The sequence below is a fragment of the Siphateles boraxobius genome, unplaced genomic scaffold, assembly GCF_051911475.1.
Source record: "Siphateles boraxobius isolate OS27281-9 unplaced genomic scaffold, OSU_SipBor_1 25, whole genome shotgun sequence".
Classification (NCBI taxonomy): Eukaryota; Metazoa; Chordata; class Actinopteri; order Cypriniformes; family Leuciscidae; genus Siphateles; species Siphateles boraxobius.
Genome location: NW_027508866.1, coordinates 10,718,557 through 10,740,619, shown reverse-complemented (window position 1 = coordinate 10,740,619; position 22,063 = coordinate 10,718,557). Strand labels below are relative to the sequence as shown.

Genomic DNA, 22,063 nt, shown 5'->3' with positions numbered 1-22,063 from the left:
GTATTGTAGGACTGTCACTGGCTGTGTTTGTTTTGTAAGGGTAAGACATTGATTTTTAGAGACAGAGACAGTGTTTTTTTTTCTAAAAAAGTTCAAATTATCAAGGGAAACAACTGAATTGACTTCCGGACTTGGAACAATAAAGGACTCAAAACACACAAACCACCCAGTTCACACAGTCCAGCCAAGTTAATCATAGGTGGATATAAGTGAATATATGAGAGTACATTTAGGGGGGAAAGAAATTAAAAATTAAAAACCAATAATAATAAATATGATTATTATTATTTAAATGTTATTTATTAATAATAATTATTATATTTATAATTATTATAATTCTACCAATCCAATATTTCTGTACAAAACCTATTATTGTTATTATTAATGAATAACTGCAAAGTTTGATTGAATCATAATATGAAAATATATAAATGTAAAAAATAATAATATAAAAATAAACATGCATAATAAAATTATTATATTAACACAGAGGTGTTAATCTTCACATCGATTAAGAATAAGAATTTACCAATTCGATTATAAAAAAAGTCTTGATGTGATACAGTACAGTAAAGTTTTATTTAATGCCATGTCAGCATCTATGGCGATCTTCATGACAAAAACTGAATTACAAAAAAATAAAAATTACATGTATACAATAAAAATAAAAAAGCACACAGAAAAAATACAGTTATTAATATTACTCAAGATTTTAACAATAACATAAGCTACAAATTTTCAAACCGTTTCTGGTAAAATCTTACTAAAGTTCTGAAGTGAGCTTACTTCTTAAAAATGTTTTCTATTTGCATTAAAAGAGGGACAGTCCAACAAAATATATACGATACATCTTTTCCTCCAATTCTTTTATATAGTATAATATTAATAATAATTACTGTATTAATAAATCATAATATTATTAATTTTATTTATGTTATCTTTGTAATTAAAAAGAGAACAAAGATGCAAACAATAAACAGTCGAACAAGTACAATATAAGAAAACAATTTAAATTAACTGTGCTTTTTTCATTTAAATTTTATATATATTATACATATTTAACAAAGCACATCCCGCACTTTATTTTCAGATACATGGATGTTCTTTTTGTAAAAACCGAAACATCAGACGCAATGTTTTTTTGTTTTATTGAACAAAGATCACAGGGATACATGTATCACAAAAAAATAGTATAAGAAACCCACAGTAAAGCAAGGCAGTAAAAGCACATGCAGTAAGAGATAACATTAGACGCAAATGCTTTGCCTCCTAAAGACATACGTAATTTTTTTTATTAATAGAGTAGTACTTTACTTACAATAAATTAACATGTATAGCACATTACTATATATTATAGGCCTATTTAATTACACTTTTAAAAAACAAAATCGATTCTTTGTTTTTTATGCATTGATGCAAAATCCTTCACATCAGCATTGCAAAAACAATTATATTCCACAGGGTTGTTAACACATTTACAATATAAACTGTAAAATATTGCAAATATATGAATTCCATATATAGAGACAATAAGAAAAATTCAGAGCTGTACCACAACTAGGAGGCCAGAACATGCTGGTCTTTTCAGCAGTTCACTGTATTATTCAGTACACCAGCAGTGAGTAGTAACATATTATCATGCCTCAGACACACATGGGCTCATAATATCAGGACAGTGAGCCCCTTAGTGTAGAGCTGCTCCCTACAGCCACAGGTTCCTATGCAGGAGTCATTAGATCAGCTGTAGGGTCATTAAACAGAGAGATTAATGTCTGCTCAACCATTGGCCCAAGGGGATTGCGCCAGACCAGGGAAGAGCCAGAGCCGTGCGCTACAAGAGCCTCTTCTCTTTCTTCCTGCTTATTTTCTCAGTTGGCTCTTTCTCTCCATCTCCATCTTTCTTTAATTCTGTCTACCTCATCTTCACCCTCTGCTGTAATCTGACTTCCCTCTCTTTCTATATGCACCTCCATTCCTTTTTCTCCTTGTGCCCTTGGCTTTCCTTTCTTGCTCGCTCTCATTTGTTCCTTTTCTCTGATTTTGAGTGCAGAGCCATACAAGGACCGGAGAGCTTCAATTACTAATTAATGACTATTTCCAAAGATGACAGGAGAGCACAGCAAGAGTAAGGGAAACGCTAAGGAAAGAGAAACATAAAGATGGAGGATGGAGGAGGCAGGGCTACCCCCTTGTCTCTGGTTTGGGGAATTAAGTACAAAACCCAATGCATCATCAGGACAGGATGAACAAGTCTGACCACACCATAGTTTCAGTAGCACAGACGCAACATAAGCAGCAAACAGCACTCGCTGAAAATTGTAAGTGCATTTCAGAAACAGATTAATGAGGAAAATTATCAATAACGATTACAGACAATACCATAGATACTACATCTACTGTATATGATGTCAATTCTACCAGTTCCTATATTATTTTGATTATAGTTTCATAAATTGAAAATGAAACACTTCTAACACTTGTCAATACATTCATAAGTTTGGGGTTAATACTTTTTTTTTATTAAAGACATTAATACTTTTAATGAGCAAGAATGCATTAAATTAAACAAAAGTGACTAAAGACACCGTTACAAAAAAAATATATTTTTTGCATAGTTGGACTGTTTTTAACATTAGGGTTGTCAAAAGTACCGTTACTTCGGAATCAAGTCGGTACTGAAATTTTAAAAATGCGATGGCAGCATTTCTGCAGTACCGGGTTTATTTATACAAAGAATATTATATGCAATGTTGTTTACCTTTGATTATTTTATAAAAAAAATGTTGGTACCTGAAAACAACTGTTAGATACCTAAATAACCTGAAAAGCACTGTTTATTTTATATGCATCTTTGCTCTACTGAATTTATTTGTGCTGTTGCTTGTAGTTTGATTGCTCTTATTTTCTTTATTTTTATTTGACAGTAGTAGTCCTTTTTTCCTGAACATCGCACATACCGAAACTGTAATAAAAACCAAACAAGACCTGCATGTTTCCGGATAAATTGAGAATCACGATTTTTTTGTGTGTGTGTAAAATGAAGATTACGATTCTCCAACAACTGTGAAAAAAAAATACCAGACAACTAACCGAAACAGTGACCGTAAAACCGTGATAAAAACCGAACTGAGTAATATGAACCTTTACACCCCTAAGCCCTACTAAAACTGAACACTAAAAAATAAACACTGTCCAAGTTCACGAAAAAACAGTTTAAACCAGGTTTCTTTAATGTAAAAACATTAATTCATTGACCTATTTCACATATCTGCAGGTCTTGACCATTAAGCCAAACACAAGCTACTTTCAAGTAGGCCTACAATTAGGGGTGGTGAAAAAAATCGATTATTGATTAATCGCGAATATGTTATGGATGAGTATGAATCGATTATTAAATCTTCAAAAATCGATTTTTTATTTATTTTTTTAAAAAATTGCATTATTTTATTTTGTAAAAAATTTTATACCGGAAGTTGAACGTCACGAACGCGCCCAGTTCCAGTTAGCAAGCGCGTGTAACGCACTGTCTATGGTGTAACCAGCCAGAGCGAGTTAGAGCAGGTGTGTAAAAGCCTGTTTGAGCCTATTTACAATCGTATTTGATTGCAGAGCGCCGTAGCGCAAGCACTACCTCTCGCTCGTTCCTCTCTCTCTCGCGCGCGCTCTCTCTTACCCTCATATGAGGCGCCGTTTAGGGCTTATATCAAACTTGATTCACGCACACATATATGAAACACTTGCATACACATATATTAAGTAGTCAAACATATATGTATACTGCTGAATGCTCAAACAAATACATATGAAATGCACAACGACACACCTAAAGTCGCTCACGCACATACACGCAAACTCTACACACACGAGATGCGCGCACATACAAACTCTCCACGCACATAGCCTACTCATATGAGACGCGCGCGCACATAAACTCTCCACGCACATACTGACGCGAGCACACACACACAAACTCGCGCACAAACTCAACGAGACGGAGACACAAACTCGCGCACAAACTCAATGAGACGGAACACACACAAACTCTCCGTGCACATACTCATATGAGACGCGAGCACACACACACACACACACACACACACACACAAACTAGCGCACATACTCATCTGAGACGCAGGCTCACACAGTACATGATATGATTCTCAGTGTGAACAGAAATCACACATTTATAAGTGCATTTTTTGTTAACAGAGTCAGAGTCCATTGCTTTTATTGTTTTTGGTTGTTTTGTTCATTTAAATAGTCTTTAGAAATAAAAGTTTATTGATCTTTGAAAAGGTGTACCTTCATTATTATGCCATTATCATTATTTTAGAAGAAAATGGTCTCAGAACGACTTTATCATCAATATTATCGTTTATCGCAATAATTTCTTGGACAATTTATCGCCCAGCAAGATTTGTTATCATGACAGGCCTATAGGTGTTACTGAAGTTACAGTAAGTTGTTCAAAAATGTTCAATGATTAAATAATGATTAAATTGGACAATTTTCTTCTAGAAAGGTGTTCAGGTGGAGAGAAAACCTTTTCTTTACCTTGATATGTTTCGACTGCAACCTACAGTCTTCCTCCACCTGAACAACACCTTGTCTTTCTAGAAGAAAATTGTCAAATTTCTACAGAATGTTGGTTCTGATCTACTTCCTAAAGGAAATAAGCCTTTCATTTATTTGTTATTGATTAGTTCAACTTGATGAGTCACAACACAATGTGATGTATTCATTTCTGTGTTCTACAGAACATAAGCTACATACAAATAATTCTTAAGTTATAACTACACGACACAGAAAGTGCTTTGAGTTGTTGTTACTCAATAAAAGAGTTAAGTATTTCAGCAGCTGACTTTTTTTAATACTGCAATCACTTTGTAGTGTATTTTCGTTTACTGTTGTGAAATGGAAAATCAATAATCGCTAATCGAGAATCGTTAATAATCGAAAATTGACTGTAATCGAATCGGGACTTCAATAATCGTAATCGAATCGAAAAATCAGACAGATTAACCACCCCTACGTACAATGTAAACTGATGTTTGCCAGCACTACCGGTAAAGGTATAAAATAGATTGTTATTGACAACTGCAATTGCACATTTTAACGAAAACAAACAAAGCCCTGTCATTAGAGGAATAACACGCACTTTTGCAACAAAGCCCTTAACCGGTCAAATGGCACAACAAAATTACCAGGAAAAATAAATACAAATCACGACCTCACAAACGGTGAGAAGAACAAAAAGGAGCTTTGCGCGTTATGCCGGGCAGCTATAGCCTGACTACGTCAGATTTCCTACTTCCGCTAATTTCATTTCGCTCCTGTAGTCAGTCTGAGATAGCAGCCTATCTTTCTGTTTTCCACCGGCCTGAAAACAGCCTGGCCAATCAACGAACAGAGGGCGGGCTGAAAGCCGTGACGTAGTCGGTAAGCGCCGTGTTTAAGATTAGGTCAGGGAAATCGAAAACGACCGCTGATATGGAGACGCGGATGCAATTCGCTCTGTTGTGGAGAATATTCCCGGCATTAGCAAACTGAAGCCCGAACACGAAGAGTGTGTGGTGTAAACATTTTGAATGGAGCGATGTTGTGGCCCTACTCCCTTTGGGAAAAGTTTAATTTATCAACTATTACCGATCATCAGCGAGAAACTGGGGAGCCTTTTGACAGGTCAGTGTCTCTTTTCTTTTCCAGGTCTTAAATACCGTAAAACTTCAAATAATAGCCCGGGCTTTTATTTGCCCAAATCGTCGAACTGCTCTCTCTCTCTCTCTCTCTCTCTCTGCTCGTTTGTGCCCTGTCAAGCACAGCAGTCATTCTATTACATCACTCACAGATCAAAAAAGTCGTTTACAGCCATGTTCACTCGGGTATTTCGCTCGCATCATCAAGTGTTAACAGTGGAAGTTCGATCATAGATTTGAGTTCGATGCATGATGTCTGTGGTTCGATGCGGCTGTGTCGGCGTATAACATACGTCATAAACAAACTTATCTGATTGGCTTACGGGTAACCAATGATTTTAAACTTCAGTACGCGCCCCCTAGCGAGAGAGAAAACACTTCTCTATTATGCTATCCCAGACTCTGTGTACGAAGCAAAGTGAAGTAGCAGAGTCTGGTATTACCAGGCTAGGGCAGCTAACCACCAGCAGTGTAAATCAACCCAAATCTTTCTCCTTCAATAAAGCAAATGAAATAACACCAATTTCAGGTGACCTAGAAATGTCTTTTTAACACTAAACAGAATGTGTCTGTACAAGACCCATGCTGTTTTCTGGTAGGCATCTGGCACAATGTGTGATTGTCTGATCACATTTCTTGACTGTTACGGTATCCGAAGTCTGTTTAAAACTTGGGAAGCGTTGCGGAAACAGAGAAGGGTCAGGGAAATTGAGAAGGACAACAACCCACCTTCTGAAGCAAAAGAACTTGTATTATTTCCTTTTGTATCTGACATCATTTCCTGTTGGAGGCAAAGCTCTCCAGCAATGGGTCAAAGGTCAAAGCAAGCAGAGGATTTACAAATGACATTGCTGGGATGATCTCACTCACAACCACCCCCAAAGATCTTCAGACACGCAGTGATGTCAAAGAAAGGCAAAAGCAGACTTCATCTCCTCCAGAGCACTCAGTTCTCTCTCTGTAGATGGGATCCAACATGTTTTCAAAAAACCTTTTCTGAGCAGCTCAGCTCTGTGGCCCGAGGGTTCACACTACACACAGTTTGCCAGAAGAAGATTCCTGCTCTTAAATGCATGGCTCATGTGTCTGACAAACAGTTCCATTCAAGCTGCTAGCGCACCACCAGTGTGCTTAAGAGTCATGGCCGACATGACATCAGGACAAATCCTTAATAAAGGGTGTTCATCGCAACTTGTGTCATTATGTTGGTGGGAGTGTCTCAGAGGTCAACCTGGGATTAATGCGACTGACTTGGTGTACTTGGTTTACTGCCCCAACTAACACTCATATTAAAGGTGCATCGTTTAATTTCTGTACTACTTGGGACAATTAGTTTTACAGTGGCCCCACATAGCAAAAAGTTAAAGATTAACCAAGAATTTGTTGTCCCACCACCACCTTGCCCTACAGATAAGACCTGCCATTTCTGTTGCATATGAGAAACATCAAACGACACAAAAGTGGAACGAAACGTGCTACTTGTTTGAGGTGCGCAGTGCGGAACGTTTATTAGCTCTAAGAAATAATAGATAGCGCAGCGCAAGCTCAGAACAGGTTTAATGGCGGGATGATCTCGATCACATTCACCGTTACTACACAGCGCTGGGAGATCCAGTGAGAAATCATTTGAACTCACTGCAGAATAAACAACATTGCAGTGAGATCTAGAGGGACACATTCAAATTCAGCACAGAGTTCTGTTACAAACCATATAAGATCAAACAGCGCAGATGTCTAAACCAGGAGAAACATTGTGCCCTGAAAAAACAAGTTATAGTAGGCTTTTCAATCCACAAATCACCAACATTCACCATGGATTTAATGTAGCAACGATAACTGTAATCATGGCATTGTGTAGGGCTGTAGCTATCGATTATTTTAGTAATCGAGTATTCTACAGGTTATTCTATCGATTAATCGAATAATTGGATAAAAATGTGATAGAAAATAGATCCAAGTTATCAAAAGCTTTTAAAATGACTTATTACAAATATATAACGAGCAATAATAATTGGTTCAAATAAAGTATCAAAGTAAGTGATTATATGGGTTTTATTGAACAACACTGTTAAAATACACCCATGTAAAATAAATTATATAAACATAACTTATGTAAATAACAAATGCCTGCAGAGGGCGCCAGCGGCCTGGTGTTAGTTGTTGTTACACTAAGGCATGATCAAATCCTTGTTTAAGATTGGCCAAACAACATTTGATTCAAATGTCAACTTAACCTTTAATATTTGGGCACTTCTGTACGATAGAAATGCTACTAACATGCCACTGTAATTTCTTGAACAAGAACATGTGCAAATCAAAACATGCAAACTCAGAGCGAGAGTTTAAACTTTTATTTTGAAATCGCGATGAACAACAATGCGCATATTTAGAAACATATTTCTGTATTCCTGTGATGGCGTAGATTTACAAATTAGTTATGTTACAAATCTTGTGAAATGGCACACACTGCGTTTCCAGATTAACATTACAAGCCACACAAACTCGCAGCATGCAGAGATGGAGTTTGAGAAACACATTTCTTTAATAAGAGAAAAATATTTAAATGCTCCGATCGATCGGCCACAGATCGGTATCGGCCGATAATCACATTTTATAACTCGATCGGTACTCACTTAACTTGGCCGATCTCACAAACCGATCACAATTTGATGACGTCAGAACGTGAGAGGGTAGGGTACATGATGCGTTGGCACTTAAATGACTTGGCAGTCATGTCATCACTGGTGTGGAAGAATTACTATGATGTGTCGAGAAAACAATGAAAAAAATTCAAAAACTGACCCACTCCAAATGTCTCCTGATATGTTGGGCATCTTATGATCCTATCTTACCTTATCTCATGCGGTTCCTTTTTCATATAATCACCATAGATGAAATTGAAAAAAGAACATTATATAAAACAAATATGAAATGTATATTTACGTTTTTAAGATATATTTAAACGTCAGACCACTCCGCTTTTCTCTTGATTGGCTTATACATGCATGTGTGTGTGCATATGGGGGAGGGGTGTGATTTTCAAATAATAATCGAATAATACCCAGCGATTTTTTCGAATATTATTTTTGCTTGAAATGCCCATCCCTTCTAATGAGTAGCATCAAACTACTCCAATTTCTTATTTTAGGAGTGTAAATGATTTATTTATTTTGTCCTGCTCAGACTTGTATTGGACAAGGTTTAAGTTACATCAGACTTCTCTATTTTAGGTGATTTAAATGTTTATGTTGTCCTCCACAGTTTACTATTGGACAATGTTTAATTTAACCTTGTGGGCTGCATCAGACTGCTCCATTTTGTTTGTATTTATCTTTGTCTTATATAAAGTATATTAAGCATCGAGATCGGTATCGGCCGATCACCATGACAAGAAATCGGCTATATCGGTAGCAAAAATCCTGATCGGAGCATCCCTAACGCACAGTAATATAATTTGACAGCTATCAATTATAGTTTAACCAATCCATCTTCACCATCACGCTTAGTAACACATACAGCTGTGCCTCACCACAGTTCAACAGTGAAAAGTGATCCTCTCAAACAGTGTCGCGCCGCATTCCGATAGTTGTTAAAGTGACATACACCGACCGGTATTGCTATATATTAAAGATTCATATCATAATAAAAATAAACACCGGTATTTGGTATGAACCAGTATACCCCCCAGCACTAATATAAATATAAACAAATTATGAAAAAATTATGTAGGCAATTCAAATAAATACCTAAAATAACTCAATTCTATTTTGGTGGGAAACCAAAAAAAAAAAAAACATTTATTGCAATTTTGTTCAGAGTAACTGGTGGTCAAAAAACGCACTTTACCTTCAACAATTCTTTTACGTTATAAGCCAATATATGGAAGCAAATACTCCAATAACAAAGACTGTGCTCTCCTTTATCCTCACATCATAAATTTAAACATGTCGTTTAAAAAAAAAAAGTCGGAATGAGCCTTAATTTCATAGCCTGAAAGCCCATCAGCCTTCAGCATAATGGGTATCACCAGCAGCTGTCTTTGAGCTATGCGGTAAACAGGTAGCCCTCGCGAAAAAAAGCCAGAGGAGGAAGAGAGAGAACAGGGGAGAGCGGGGAGAAAGAGAGAGAGAAGCTGCCAGCACAACTCGCACCACAGGGAGACTGGCAGACGGGGGAGGGAGTGAGAGAGTGTAGCAGACGAGTGTCAGAGGAGGAAAAATGAGGAAGAAATGAGCCCTACAGCAATTACCCTTACAGACAGACTACAGCTCCTTAATTTCTATGCAAAAAAGATCAGAGAGACGAAAGAAAAGAAAAAAGGAGGGAGGCAAAAAGGGAGAGAGAGGAAAAGCAGAGGGGAGGGAAAGAAAGAGACAGAAAGGAGGAGGGAAAAAAGACCTTATTCATGTCTCGTTCTGTGGATGCCCCTGGATAGAACCGACATCAGCAAGTGCCACCGACAGAAACAGAGAGGGGGGGGGGAGGCGATCGTACATTTACATAAAAATAGAGGGCCATGGTCTACCGAGGAGATGCTCATTTACTCCAATGGCAGTTCGGTTATTCCAGATCATTCCATCACATAGCAAGTGGAGCACTGGGATTGGTTCTCTCCCACGTTCCATTCAGAGTCGGGAAAAGTTCCCTCTCAAACATCAGCCAAATGGCCTCCTGTCTCATTACATCTCCGAAACAGCACTCCATGTTTTCCTCCACTCGCTCTGTGATTAAATACAAGGCTTCAGAGGATCCGTCAAGTTCTTCCTTCACTTGCTCTTCCCTTGGGATGGGAGCGATTAGTTAGCAGACATGAATGGCACTTGCTGCAAATTTTCAGACTTTAACAAGCTGTAGATCTGATGAGGGAGGTAAACTATGAGAGGAGGGAACAAACATGGAGGGATAAAGATGTGAAGATACCAACCCAAGACAAAGTCTCTTAGTTTATGCTTGGTATTAACATGCAATCACAAGTGGGCGGTGCTGAATACAGGTGTAAATGTGGTCCAAACAGCCTACAAAAGAAACTGAATGTTTCTGAACAAAGTAACTGAAACCGAATAAAGTACATCATATTAATGTGTTATTGTGTAATAATACATATTACTGAATAAAGTAATCAAATGTATAATAACAATGCAAAGTCTTCATTGTATACATTAAATAGATTAATCCTTATTAAAGCTACAAAAGTTATTCATTCAAGAGCAGTGAGTGATTTTATTGTTGTTTTTTGACTTCAGATTTATTAGGCTGCACGGATCCAATATACTGTTACACACAAGTTCTCTTTCTCAACTGTTTACATTCACTTAAGACATAACTGACTGTGTTTACGAGGATACTTGTCAAAACAGCATTTAGACATTTTGTGTGTAGGCTATTTGACAGTTTAGGTGCGAATCTGAGACCCATAGTATAGTTTGCTTATGCATGCTCTTCGCGTTCATAGCTTAATTTGCTTTTAATGACACTGTTTAATATAAGCTGCTTCCACAGCTTCGCAACAGTAGACTGCATTTTACAACACTCACTTATTCGGCTGATTTGGATGTTAAGTTTGGCTAAGAGAGAAAAGGCGGCGCATTGCTGTGAAGGAAAGGAAGGTGCGCGGGACGGAATGCGGCAGTAGCACAATAATCGTTTTACCTCGATTATTTGGTTTTCATAATCAAAATCGAAAATCAATGATGATTAATCGCACAGCCCTAGTCAAAAAAGCATGTGTGCACCCTGATGCAGATTCCCAGACTGCCAACTCAACTGTAAATTCATCACTGCACTGTCACAAGGACTTAAACTTCAACAGTTATGTGGTGCTTTAAAAAAAATCTATCCGATTGGAGGAAAAATGCCTGTTATACGCACAGATCTGAGCATATTCCTTACTTTGTCACATGTGAAGTTCGGGTAATACAGGTAACTTGACTCAAATCTAAAAGACTTCCTCTCAAAACACTGAGAAAATGTGAGAAGTGTTCACAAGAAACGCATTTCAGATGCATGTTCAAAAGTAACACCAGGTGTAAACAGGTTCTTAACATCTAAGACAGAGTGGAGAATATGATGATGAAGAGCCACTAAGTAAAATGCAAATCTTTAAATTTCCAAGCTTTTTTTCTGAGCCTCATGTGACTCAAAGTTGTGTCTCATATTTGACAAAAGTCTGAATTATGGCAAGACAATTATGGCCCATTCACTTGGTTCTTGAAATATCCTGAGACATGCGTTCCTCAAATGCAGCATACAAAAGAAGTGATAGGGCCATCTTTCACTCTCTCTCTATCGCCTTTAAAGTCTCAATGGACCTGCTGTTCACTGATTCACACCTCCATTGCCAGGGTGCCAGTCGAGATCTAAATCAGGTGCTCTGTGGTCCAGCGCAGGCCAATATATCTACGTGTGTGTGCGTCTTAGAAGATTAAACTACTGCATCCCGTGGGACTCCACTGTGTTTGTAAGAAGGCCAGCAGAAAGACAACAGCATGTGTGTTTGTGAAAAAGACATCAAGAAGTGTGCGTCAAGAGAGCTGTCGAACGGGCAGCAGGTTCACACGTCTGTCGCAAGGAGAGAAGGTCAAGTGGCAACGACCCTGCTGATCTCAAGACGACCACAAATATAACATTTAGTCCTGACCCACAGGCTGTTTGACACTTTGTCTGATCCTGAATTAGTTGAACAGAGAAGCACAGATGCCTACAAGGGGAACAAATTAAAAGTGCACAGCTTAATGCGACATTTGACAATCTGGATTAGCACTCACATAAAATGAACTGCGATTTCATCTGCAATAAAATTAACACTTGAATAGAGTTCATCTAACAGATCTCCCAACACCTTAAGACCAATTCAAAGTCTTCCATGACTTTTCCAGCTGTTCTATAAATAGCTGGAAAATATTTTAAAATACTTCCAGCTGTAAATAAATATTTTAGAGCAAGGCATAGCTAAGAAAAAAACATTTTCCAGGCCTGAAAATCTCAATTAGAAAATGTCCTAATATTTCCAAGGTTTCCTTTGACCGTGGGAACCCTGTTCCGGAGTCCAACAAGCGAAGAAAGAAACAAGAGGTGTCAAGAGAAAGAGAGAAGCACATGTCTGTCTGACTCCTCTGAAAGTCAAGAGACACAACAGGGATGCGGCCATTATAGCAAACATCTCCACAAACGAAAGGAAAATACAGCAATATCTTGTGTGGAGGGTGATATTATGGAATGGGTAAATTGATCATTCTTTTGCCCATAAGGCTCCATTTCTGTCCCTCCTCCGGCACAATGAACGGTAATGAGGGTGAGTCAATGAAAAAAAGAAAAAAGAAATCACCTTTTCCTATTTCTCTATTACATCCCATTTTTATTCCTTCTGTTTCATACTGCAAAAGGCATGAATAAATATGGGGCAGGTCCATCTTCCTGGTCCATAAAGGAAAAGAAATTAAACTAGGAAGGAGAGAAAGGTGGAAAATGAAAGCTTTTCCGCAGACATCCATGATGCTCATGCTTCAGTGCTCATTATTCCATCCTTCAAAGAGCTTAAGAAACAAAAATGAGGCAAAACTTCTTCGATATTTCCTATTCCTTTCTTTTGTTTTCTTTATCAAACCAAAGGATTTGCACTCACACACATCGGTTGAGAAGTGACAGCATCACACAGACTCCACTGCTCCATCTCTCACAATACAACACAAACCCAAAACAATAACCCTCAAGTCTGGGTTAGCAGAGCGAGAACTGATCTTAAAAGAAAACACAATTACAAATGCATTTCACATTATTCCTGCCACACTGATCTACAGGTGAGAACTTCTACAAAGATGAATCGAACACCTTCAGACCAGTCAGTTCAAACACAAGCAGAGGCTCTTGATCTATTTTTATCACTCTAACGGTTCTTCTAAACATTAAAAATATTGTACCGTGCATAAACTTAATGGCACACTTTCTAGGTTTGCTGAAGATTTTTGCTTGGGCCTACGGCACATTTTGATGACAAGTAACTAAAATGCACACACAAAGAGTGTGTGGGTGTGAGAGAGGAAGAAGGAGGAAGAAATTCAGAGAAACCACAGTCGATAGAGAAATAGAGATAAAGTGGGCGAAAAGGAAAAAAGAAACTGAAAAACGCAAAACAAAAAGAAGTATTCGTTAGAGTCAGCGACTGTGTGTCAAAAAAACACAGTGAGCCGCCTACCTAGACAGCATCAAAAGACACAAGGGTTGCTATGACCTCACATCGCAGCATCTCTTTTATTTTAGTATCAACTTGGTACAAAAGAACCAGTACAGACTGATAATATGGATTTTCAAAAATAATGCTCAAAAATGCTTTTCAGGTTGTCAGCTCACTAGATTTGGGAACAAACGCTGAGCTGCACTCCACAGCTTACCTGTGAGTTCGTGGTGGATGAGATCAGAGAAGTTGGGATCGTCACCCCACCAGAAGAGCCAGAGCTCCCTGCGTCCCTGCCTCTGGCTCCGCCTCCACACGCTCAGCACATCCGCCTTTAGACAGCGGCTGAAGCTGCAGAGGATGGGGTCCTCCTCGGTGACCGGGAACAGAATGGGCGCCGAAGTCGGACCTTGCCACACGTACCTCTTCCATTTTATCCCTGTCAAGTCAGCCTGTGAGAAAGAGAGATTATGTTAACTTCCGTCAGTACGGCCACTCACCACCAGTGAAAAGACACATATTCGGCAGCATCTAAAAGTCTTAGTGCTGATCTATTATCTGGTTTTAAGACCGAAGATAAACGGTACTGATGTGTTGGAACAGACCCTAGACCAGCAGCACTCGAGCTATGAAATACTTAACGGATACGGATCCCAGCCCAGGAGGTAATCCTGCCTTAATGATCCACAAACAAGCAGTGAAGAATAAGATGGATAGAAATGGGTTACAATAAAATTGTCTTAACAATTACTGTGGATTGTTTTTTTTTACTATGAAGAAAAGCAGGGATTTTATACATAAAAAGAAAAATAAGGAACACAAATATGGAAGGGGATTAAAATACCCACATTCTCCAAGCACAAATTAACCAATAACACATGCAGTGAGGTTATACACATCCTTAATTGACTTGTCAGGACAGGTCATGCAGACCTCAGCTTTAATAAAATGGACGGCAGCGCTTATAAAGAGATCAACATAAAAACAACCATTAACTGTTATAATCTAAAAACCCTGACCATTGGCAAGCCTAACAGCGGTCATTCTCGCTTGTGCACGCCTAGTTAGAATCAGAGATGGAAAAAGACAGCTTAAGCCAGGTGTTTACAGCCATGTTCATAATACTGCTCATTTATTACAAAGTGAAACTTGTTGCAGCTGTTGGAAAATAATGCAGATCAAACACCAGCAAAATATGCAAAGAGAACATCTGCAGAGGATGCACTGAAAAAAACACAGCAGCAAAAGCTGTTACACACTTGTTACTGAAACTAAAAATGGGACAAAACTAGCAGTCGAAGTTTAGACCGTTGACAGCTGAGTGGAAAGAAAAAAAGTCGAAACGGACTCAAAGCCATAAAGAAGATTTTGGCTGAAATGTAAGAGCAAAGTAAACAACCACATGAAGCAATCCACTATTCTTATTTTCCAAAAAGAGTTTTTCTGTTGTTGATGGAATTCCATATAGTCTAAAATTAGTAACAACCACAATATGCAAAAACATCAATGGAAAGTGTGCTGTTTTAAGAGCAGGTTGAGGATTCTGGCTCCTTTGACTTTACACTTAAACTTGAGTGGTTTGCTGGGTCATGGCCTTCCACATAACTTCCTCTGTCACAACATCTTTTTTTCCTCTCGCTCCCTTTTTCCCTATAGTTACAAGAACTCCTCTGAGTGCCTCCAGGAACGACAGCAGATGCTTCTAGTGAGAATCAAAGCAAACAGCTGAGCTACAGGTGAAGTGACACCAACAACCTTCTTGAGACGCACCCACTCCATCTAACGGGCCAAAACTATCGGATGCTTTCTCTGTAGCTCTTACTCCCAAGAGACACTTATCAATAGCGTCTGTCTCACGTTGCTTCAGCCACTCAAAAAAGTCAATCGGCGCCTGAAGACCAATAGCCCCTGGAGATTCGTCCAAAGGCTGGAAAATAGCTTTACATGCACTCCAGATAAAAACTGTGACTGTTTTAAATCCATTTAACTGAAAGATTTCATCTTCAAGAGATTTTCACAAGCATAACGACCCCACTAACCCAACAAGTGTAACAAAACTTTAAATGTCAATCTCAGGAAGCCACAAGGTATCTGCGACGTATTGCATGAAAACGTGCATCAGACAACATTAAAGTTCATCTCTGGCAAGCATTTTTATTGCTACACTAGACAAAAATAAAGTGAATAAACATGTAATAAATCTTCATTACGCATTAGCTTTTGGGCGATGATGCTTATTAAAGTTCCTCACTTGTTTTCAAAATCATATTTACGTCACCTGCCTGGCTAATATTATGCACTAAAACTAAAAAAGATGTGTATGTGTGTGTTACGAGGCAGCAAATGTGTGTGCTGAGGTGAGACAGAGTTCCCCATCAGTTGAGCCTTACAGTTGTGTGCTAAAATTACACCAAGCAAAACAAAACGGGGTCAAACACTTTAAGAGCTTACATGTACAGAGAAATATGCAGATGGGCTGTTCTGCATGATCATATGTGGATGCTTTTTAACTAAATGTAATAACACAAATGTAATTGAAATTAGGGGGGAAACGTGAGGAGCAAAAAAAAGCACACCTGGAACTAAACAACAACAACAAAAACTCTTCCGAGACTGAGAGCACAAGCAAGCTTCTGGAAAAATGCAAGTATTCATATTCAAATTATCAAGCAGTACATTCAAACTAAGTGTGCAAACAAGTTCTTAGTTGAGCCACCCATCTTCATACAACATCAGAGATTGTGCTGGGGCAGTAATAAAACAGAGCAGGCATTAAACTGGATAAGCTGAAGTTATATAATTCACCACAAGGCCTTGACACCGTTCATGAGAATGCATCTGTGTACTTGTTTTGCTGTAATAGTGAGGGACACATTTATGAAAATGTCAAATATAGCAACACCTTCTCAGCGATGAAAAAGCTGCATAAAGAGAACAAATACTGCCTGTTCTCAAATCTAAAAAAGCAGGGCTGGTCCATAGTAGTTAGCTTAATCTAACAACAACAGAAGTCAATGGGACACCAGTGTGTGACTGTGTACAAGTGTGTGCACGTGCGTTTAGGGAGCAGAAAGTGCCGTAAACAACCCTGTAAGCTCAAGGAATGCCCAATCTATTTCAAACCCCATGTCTCTTATTGCAGACATGAGGTAAACCCCAAACCCAACATTGGTTATTTTGAGCCAAACATCTGATGCATGGCTCACGTGATTATTGCAAACACACCAAATCCGTCAACAAAGGGCCATTACATGAAAAGGCTGGATTTTCATTCTGAAAGGGTGATTTCTGTAAGTCAATTTCTGTAAGATTCATCCTATTAATTCATTGTTAATAAACATAAGTAAGTGTTGTTTACAAACTGCATTGTTAACTTTAATATATGTTGGAATTTAGTTATATAGATAATTTGAGCCAATGGCTCAAGGTCATTACATATTAGTGTTTGTTATTGGAAAGGAGAATTTAATTCAGATATTTCTACAAACATCCAGTTTTCAATGATCTGCAGACAAACATACTGAAAGAATGATATCATTAATATGACACAGTGGAACTGCACAAAAAGTTATGATGGACAGTTGACAACTTAACGTTGAAATAAACTATTTAGATGGTATTTTATTAAAAAGACTATGTCCAATATATTTTTTAAATGCACTAGGTATAAAATACTATATTAGCATAAATACGTATTTGATAACAAAGCAAGAAATTGGAAACACACGCCATAGAGAGATGTAAAAAAAGTTGCTGGCTTTTTGTTTACGTGTTTAGAAAAATAATTAAAACCTGGTGTCAGGTTTGCATTGTTAAACGCATTGCTTTAACATATGAGAGACATTAAATCACCTTTTCGTGGAATGACCCAAAATAAGCCTGTAGAGTAGCGTGTAAACATTCATGTAAACACCACCGAACATAAGAACGTGGAGTTTGAACTGAAGTCTAAAAGGCTTTGTTTTACACATCTCTTACAAGAATATAACGTTATTTCAAATATCAGCAGAGTAATTAGTAACGTTACTTGCACAAAAAAGTGCTGTTAAAATAAACTTCAACTTTCATTCTGCCAACTCTCTTCCTTGCGTGCAATTAACAAACACGTCAAATCAAAACACACCGTCGCTTTGCGCTAAGCCATCTGGTGCAAAATACTACAAACATGTAATCTCTTAAGAAAAGCTTACAAACAAGCAAATAAACAAGCAGTGTGTGTTTGAATCACACACATACACTGGGCCCTGGTCCTACTCGCTCTCTCTCCACTGGTGTTAGCATGCTAGGTGGCTAAAAATGGCTGCTTATTCCTTTTAGTTTTTAAATCTCTTACCAGATAGAATAGATTGGAATGGCAGTCCTCCAAGCTGGCCCCGTTCGGTACGAAACAAGAACTCATCCTTTCACTGCGCGCTCGAACATCCCACCATCGGGCTTTCCATGGGAAAAAAAGAACGTTTCTCCGAATTCGAGTCGAATGTGAACGGAATTATTTTTAAACAATCGGTGGGGGAATGGAATTCAACAGCCCCATTCGATCGCTCGCGCCTCCCGCGTTCAGCCCGAATTAGAATTAAAAAAAAGAACGGCCTTAACCGTCGACGAGGGTGTGGGGGGATAGATTACATGTAAAATAGAGGAATGTGTTATTAAAATAGAAAAAGAAAAGGGAGAGCAAAAAGAGGCAACTCTCCCCCCCTCCCCCTTGGCTTAAAAACGGTTTTAGCTTAAAAACGGCTCTCTTATGCCTCCATCCCCACCGAAAGCGCTTTAAAAACGAAAAACATTCCGTGTTAAAAGCGTCGAAAGGTGACGAGAACCTACATTAAATGGCTCATTTTCATTTAAATGCGTAAAAGATCTGTGTTCCTGCTGGTTTCCATTTGAATTCATGGATTCCTTTCTCTAATGGCGGCCACAGGGAGAACTCTGCCTCCCGGAGCCCATTGGCTGATCGGCGGTCATGAGGGGCGTAACAACACTGTAAATGACGGGCGCTGCCGCTAGGGGAGACACTGAGCAGATACAATTACAACTGGCAGACTTTCAACCTGCGCCACCTGGTGGTAATTTAACCAATTTTTTAATACCAATTATTTTTCCCACTTTTTTTACTCCTTGGATAATCCAATTAATAGTAAGTTTACATATCTTTAAATATAATAATACAATAAAAATAAAATAAAGTCTTTTTTGTAAAGATTTTTTTTATTCCTGGTCACATTTTCAAAAAAACTAAAATAAATAGAAAACTGCAACATTAAAGTAACATAATTTAATATTTTACCAACAGGCAATTGTGAGTGAAAGAAAATTATAAACCATAAATATATGCATATTTCCTTTTATGTAACTTTTTTCATGATGATACATTTTCATTACATTAATTTTCTTGAATTTCATAAATCAATCAGTTGCTTCTTTATATGGCTCTGCTTTATATGGCTCATTAATAAATCAAATAAATGTTGATTTATACAGATCAGTGGTAATTATTAAAAAAACAGTCTTCACTTTTATTTACAGTTGACAACTCATCAATAAGAAATTGGAAACGTATGTAGTCACAATGTAAGCGGTCAAGCATAATAGGTTAAGTAACTGCACAGTATATAGCTATTGAGGGACTTGAGCGCCTTACTGAATGTGTCCTTGCATTTTTATGTTTCCACGACAAGAGCCGCATTTTTTGTGTGTGAAGAGGACTATCAAAAAGAAATATAATACACAGTGGAGTGTTAGGCGTAGTTAGACACGCAGCTGGCTGAATGAGATTACTTTCACTCAAGAGTTTAAGTGAGATGTATTCCCATGGATGTAACAATCAGATGCCAGCATCATTCGCTGCTTTTCTAATTGTAGTGGGGATTGTCTGGCTGAAGTGCATTTAGAAAATGAAAACTTCATTGATGAGCACACAAACCTATTAGCCACACCGGTGCTTCACATGATTTACTTTTGGTCTATAGATTTGTACTAATAACCAAATTATATGTCCACCGGATTAAACAATTTTACTTTAGATAATGCATATTTGTCAGAGGTAAAATGATGAAGGCTTTTGATGTGAAGGGGGAAGGATGAATGGAGAATGAGCTGGATTGATGGCCGCATTGATTTACAAGGTCAACACATGCACACACACAATAGATCTGTCAGAAGGGTGGCATGCACATCTCTCTCACACACTCTCAAGTATTATCATCGTTGGTTATTATCTCTGTCATCCGTAACATAAAAATATCGAAATATTTAAAAAATAATTAAAAATAAAATGTTCATGTTAATTATTCCCCACCTTCCTGGCAGGTTCCTTTTAAAGTTTGTCTGATAGCCACACACAAACACACACACACACACACATTGTCACATTGGGCATTTAAGACACGCCGCTAGCAGACACAGGACTCATCAGTGGTCGGTGGAATGTGTGTCAATAGTGGTTGCAGGGCCACAGTTCAACAGCAGACCTGCTGTTTATACAGGCTAAGTGGTGATATCCTTCCTGCTCCTTTCAGCAAAAGTGGAGTCAAGGAGGGATCCAGAAGTTCAAAAAGGGTAATTCGTGTAAATACAGAAGCGGTCTGACTGCTTCTTTCAGTACAAACACACATATGAATATACAAACACATAGACATCCAACGGCGAGCCAACAGAATACCAAAATTGTCAAAACGTAATATTAACATTCATAAATATTAACATAAACTACATTACTGGTCAAAAGTTTGGAATAATTAAGATTTTTTGAATGTTTTTGAAATAAGTGTCTTATGCTCACCAAGGCTGCATTTATTTCCCCAAAAATAATTAAATTGTGACATATTAAGCTATTACAATTTAAAATAACTTTTTTTTTATTTTAATATAGCCTACTTTTTATTTTTATGTGATGGTAAAGCTGAATTTTCAGTATCATTACTCCAGTCTTCAGTGTCACATGACCCTTCGGAAATCATTCTAATATGCTGATTTGGGCTCAATTATTATCAATTATTATTGGTGCTCAATTATTGACAATGGTTCTTATCAGTGCTGAAAACTTTTTGTTAGTAGAAATCTTTTATAACATTATTAATGTCTTTAGTGTCACTTTTGATCAGTTTAACAAATCCTCTGTGAATTAAAGTAATAGTTTATAATAAAGTAGCGTGTATGATAATAATAATAAATGTTTCTTGAGCACCAAATCATCATAGTAAAATGAAGGAGCATGTGACACTGAAGACTGGTGTAATGATGCTGAAAATGCAGCTTTGCCATCACAGGAATACATTTTTGAAATATCGTAATAAAAAACAGTTATTTTAAATTGAAATAGTATTTCACAATATTACTGTTTTTACTGTATTTTTAATCACATAAATACAGCTTCGAGCATAAGAGACCTCTTTCAAAAACATTAGAAAATCTGACTTATTCCAAACTTTAAGTGTAGGTCACTATGCGGTCAAATGCGGCAGCAAAATGTGGAACTCATGAAGGTGCTTAAACACGATGCTTGATTTTGGTTCCAGATGTCTCCCATCCCATCATCAGGAGTGTGGATCAGCCAGAGACACCCTGAACGAGGAGTGTGTAAGGACCTCTCTGCTCTTCCACCACTGCAATCAGCCTAATACCCTGTTAGCTCTTCAAGCTGAACCAGAGTACACAGTAAGGGTTCATGGTTATTTTGGTAAGAGCTTCAAACCACTGAATGGGTCATTTAGGGGGTAATTGTGGCTCTGGCTGAGTTCTCTGCTGGATTTCCTTGTTTAGAAACACTGAAGGATTGAACAAGAATCCCTGCCCCTCTCATCTCTGCTGTTTCTGTTTGCAGAGAGAGGACCTGCTGACCACAGACAGAGGCTGCCTCCAACCATAAACTTCCCCTGAACCGTGGAAGATTGTGTCAGTCAAGCTCAATACCTTTTCAGCTGAACTCTGGGAAAGCCTTCTCCTTTGTTGCTGTAAGGAAAGAAAAAAAAACATATAGCTTCTCATTTATATTCTCACTTATATATCTCACTTAACCATACAGGGAGTTTTCAGCAGGTTGTTATGATGAATGCTATTCACAACTATCCATCAAAATGTTCTACAGCAACTTGTTTGTTTATTAACAAACAACACAATAAAGAAATGGTAAAATCTTAAGAAAATATAACAAGCAACCCATTTTTCTTACACCTTTAATACATGTGAGTCTATACAC

General features: G+C 37.9%; 1 protein-coding gene across 1 annotated transcript in view; it reads right to left on the bottom strand.

The window, feature by feature from the left end:
• med13a (mediator complex subunit 13a) overlaps positions 1 to 18,794 on the bottom strand; it is a 97,348-nt gene extending 78,554 nt beyond the window's left edge. The window contains exons 1-2 of the mRNA XM_077242563.1: positions 18,200 to 18,794; positions 14,084 to 14,318 (exon numbers count right to left, since the gene is read on the bottom strand). Of these exons, the coding sequence (XP_077098678.1) occupies positions 14,084 to 14,318; positions 18,200 to 18,265 (301 nt within the window). The 5' untranslated portion in view covers positions 18,266 to 18,794. The remainder of the gene's footprint in view (positions 1 to 14,083; positions 14,319 to 18,199) is intronic.
• Between the last annotated feature and the right edge of the window lie 3,269 nt (positions 18,795 to 22,063).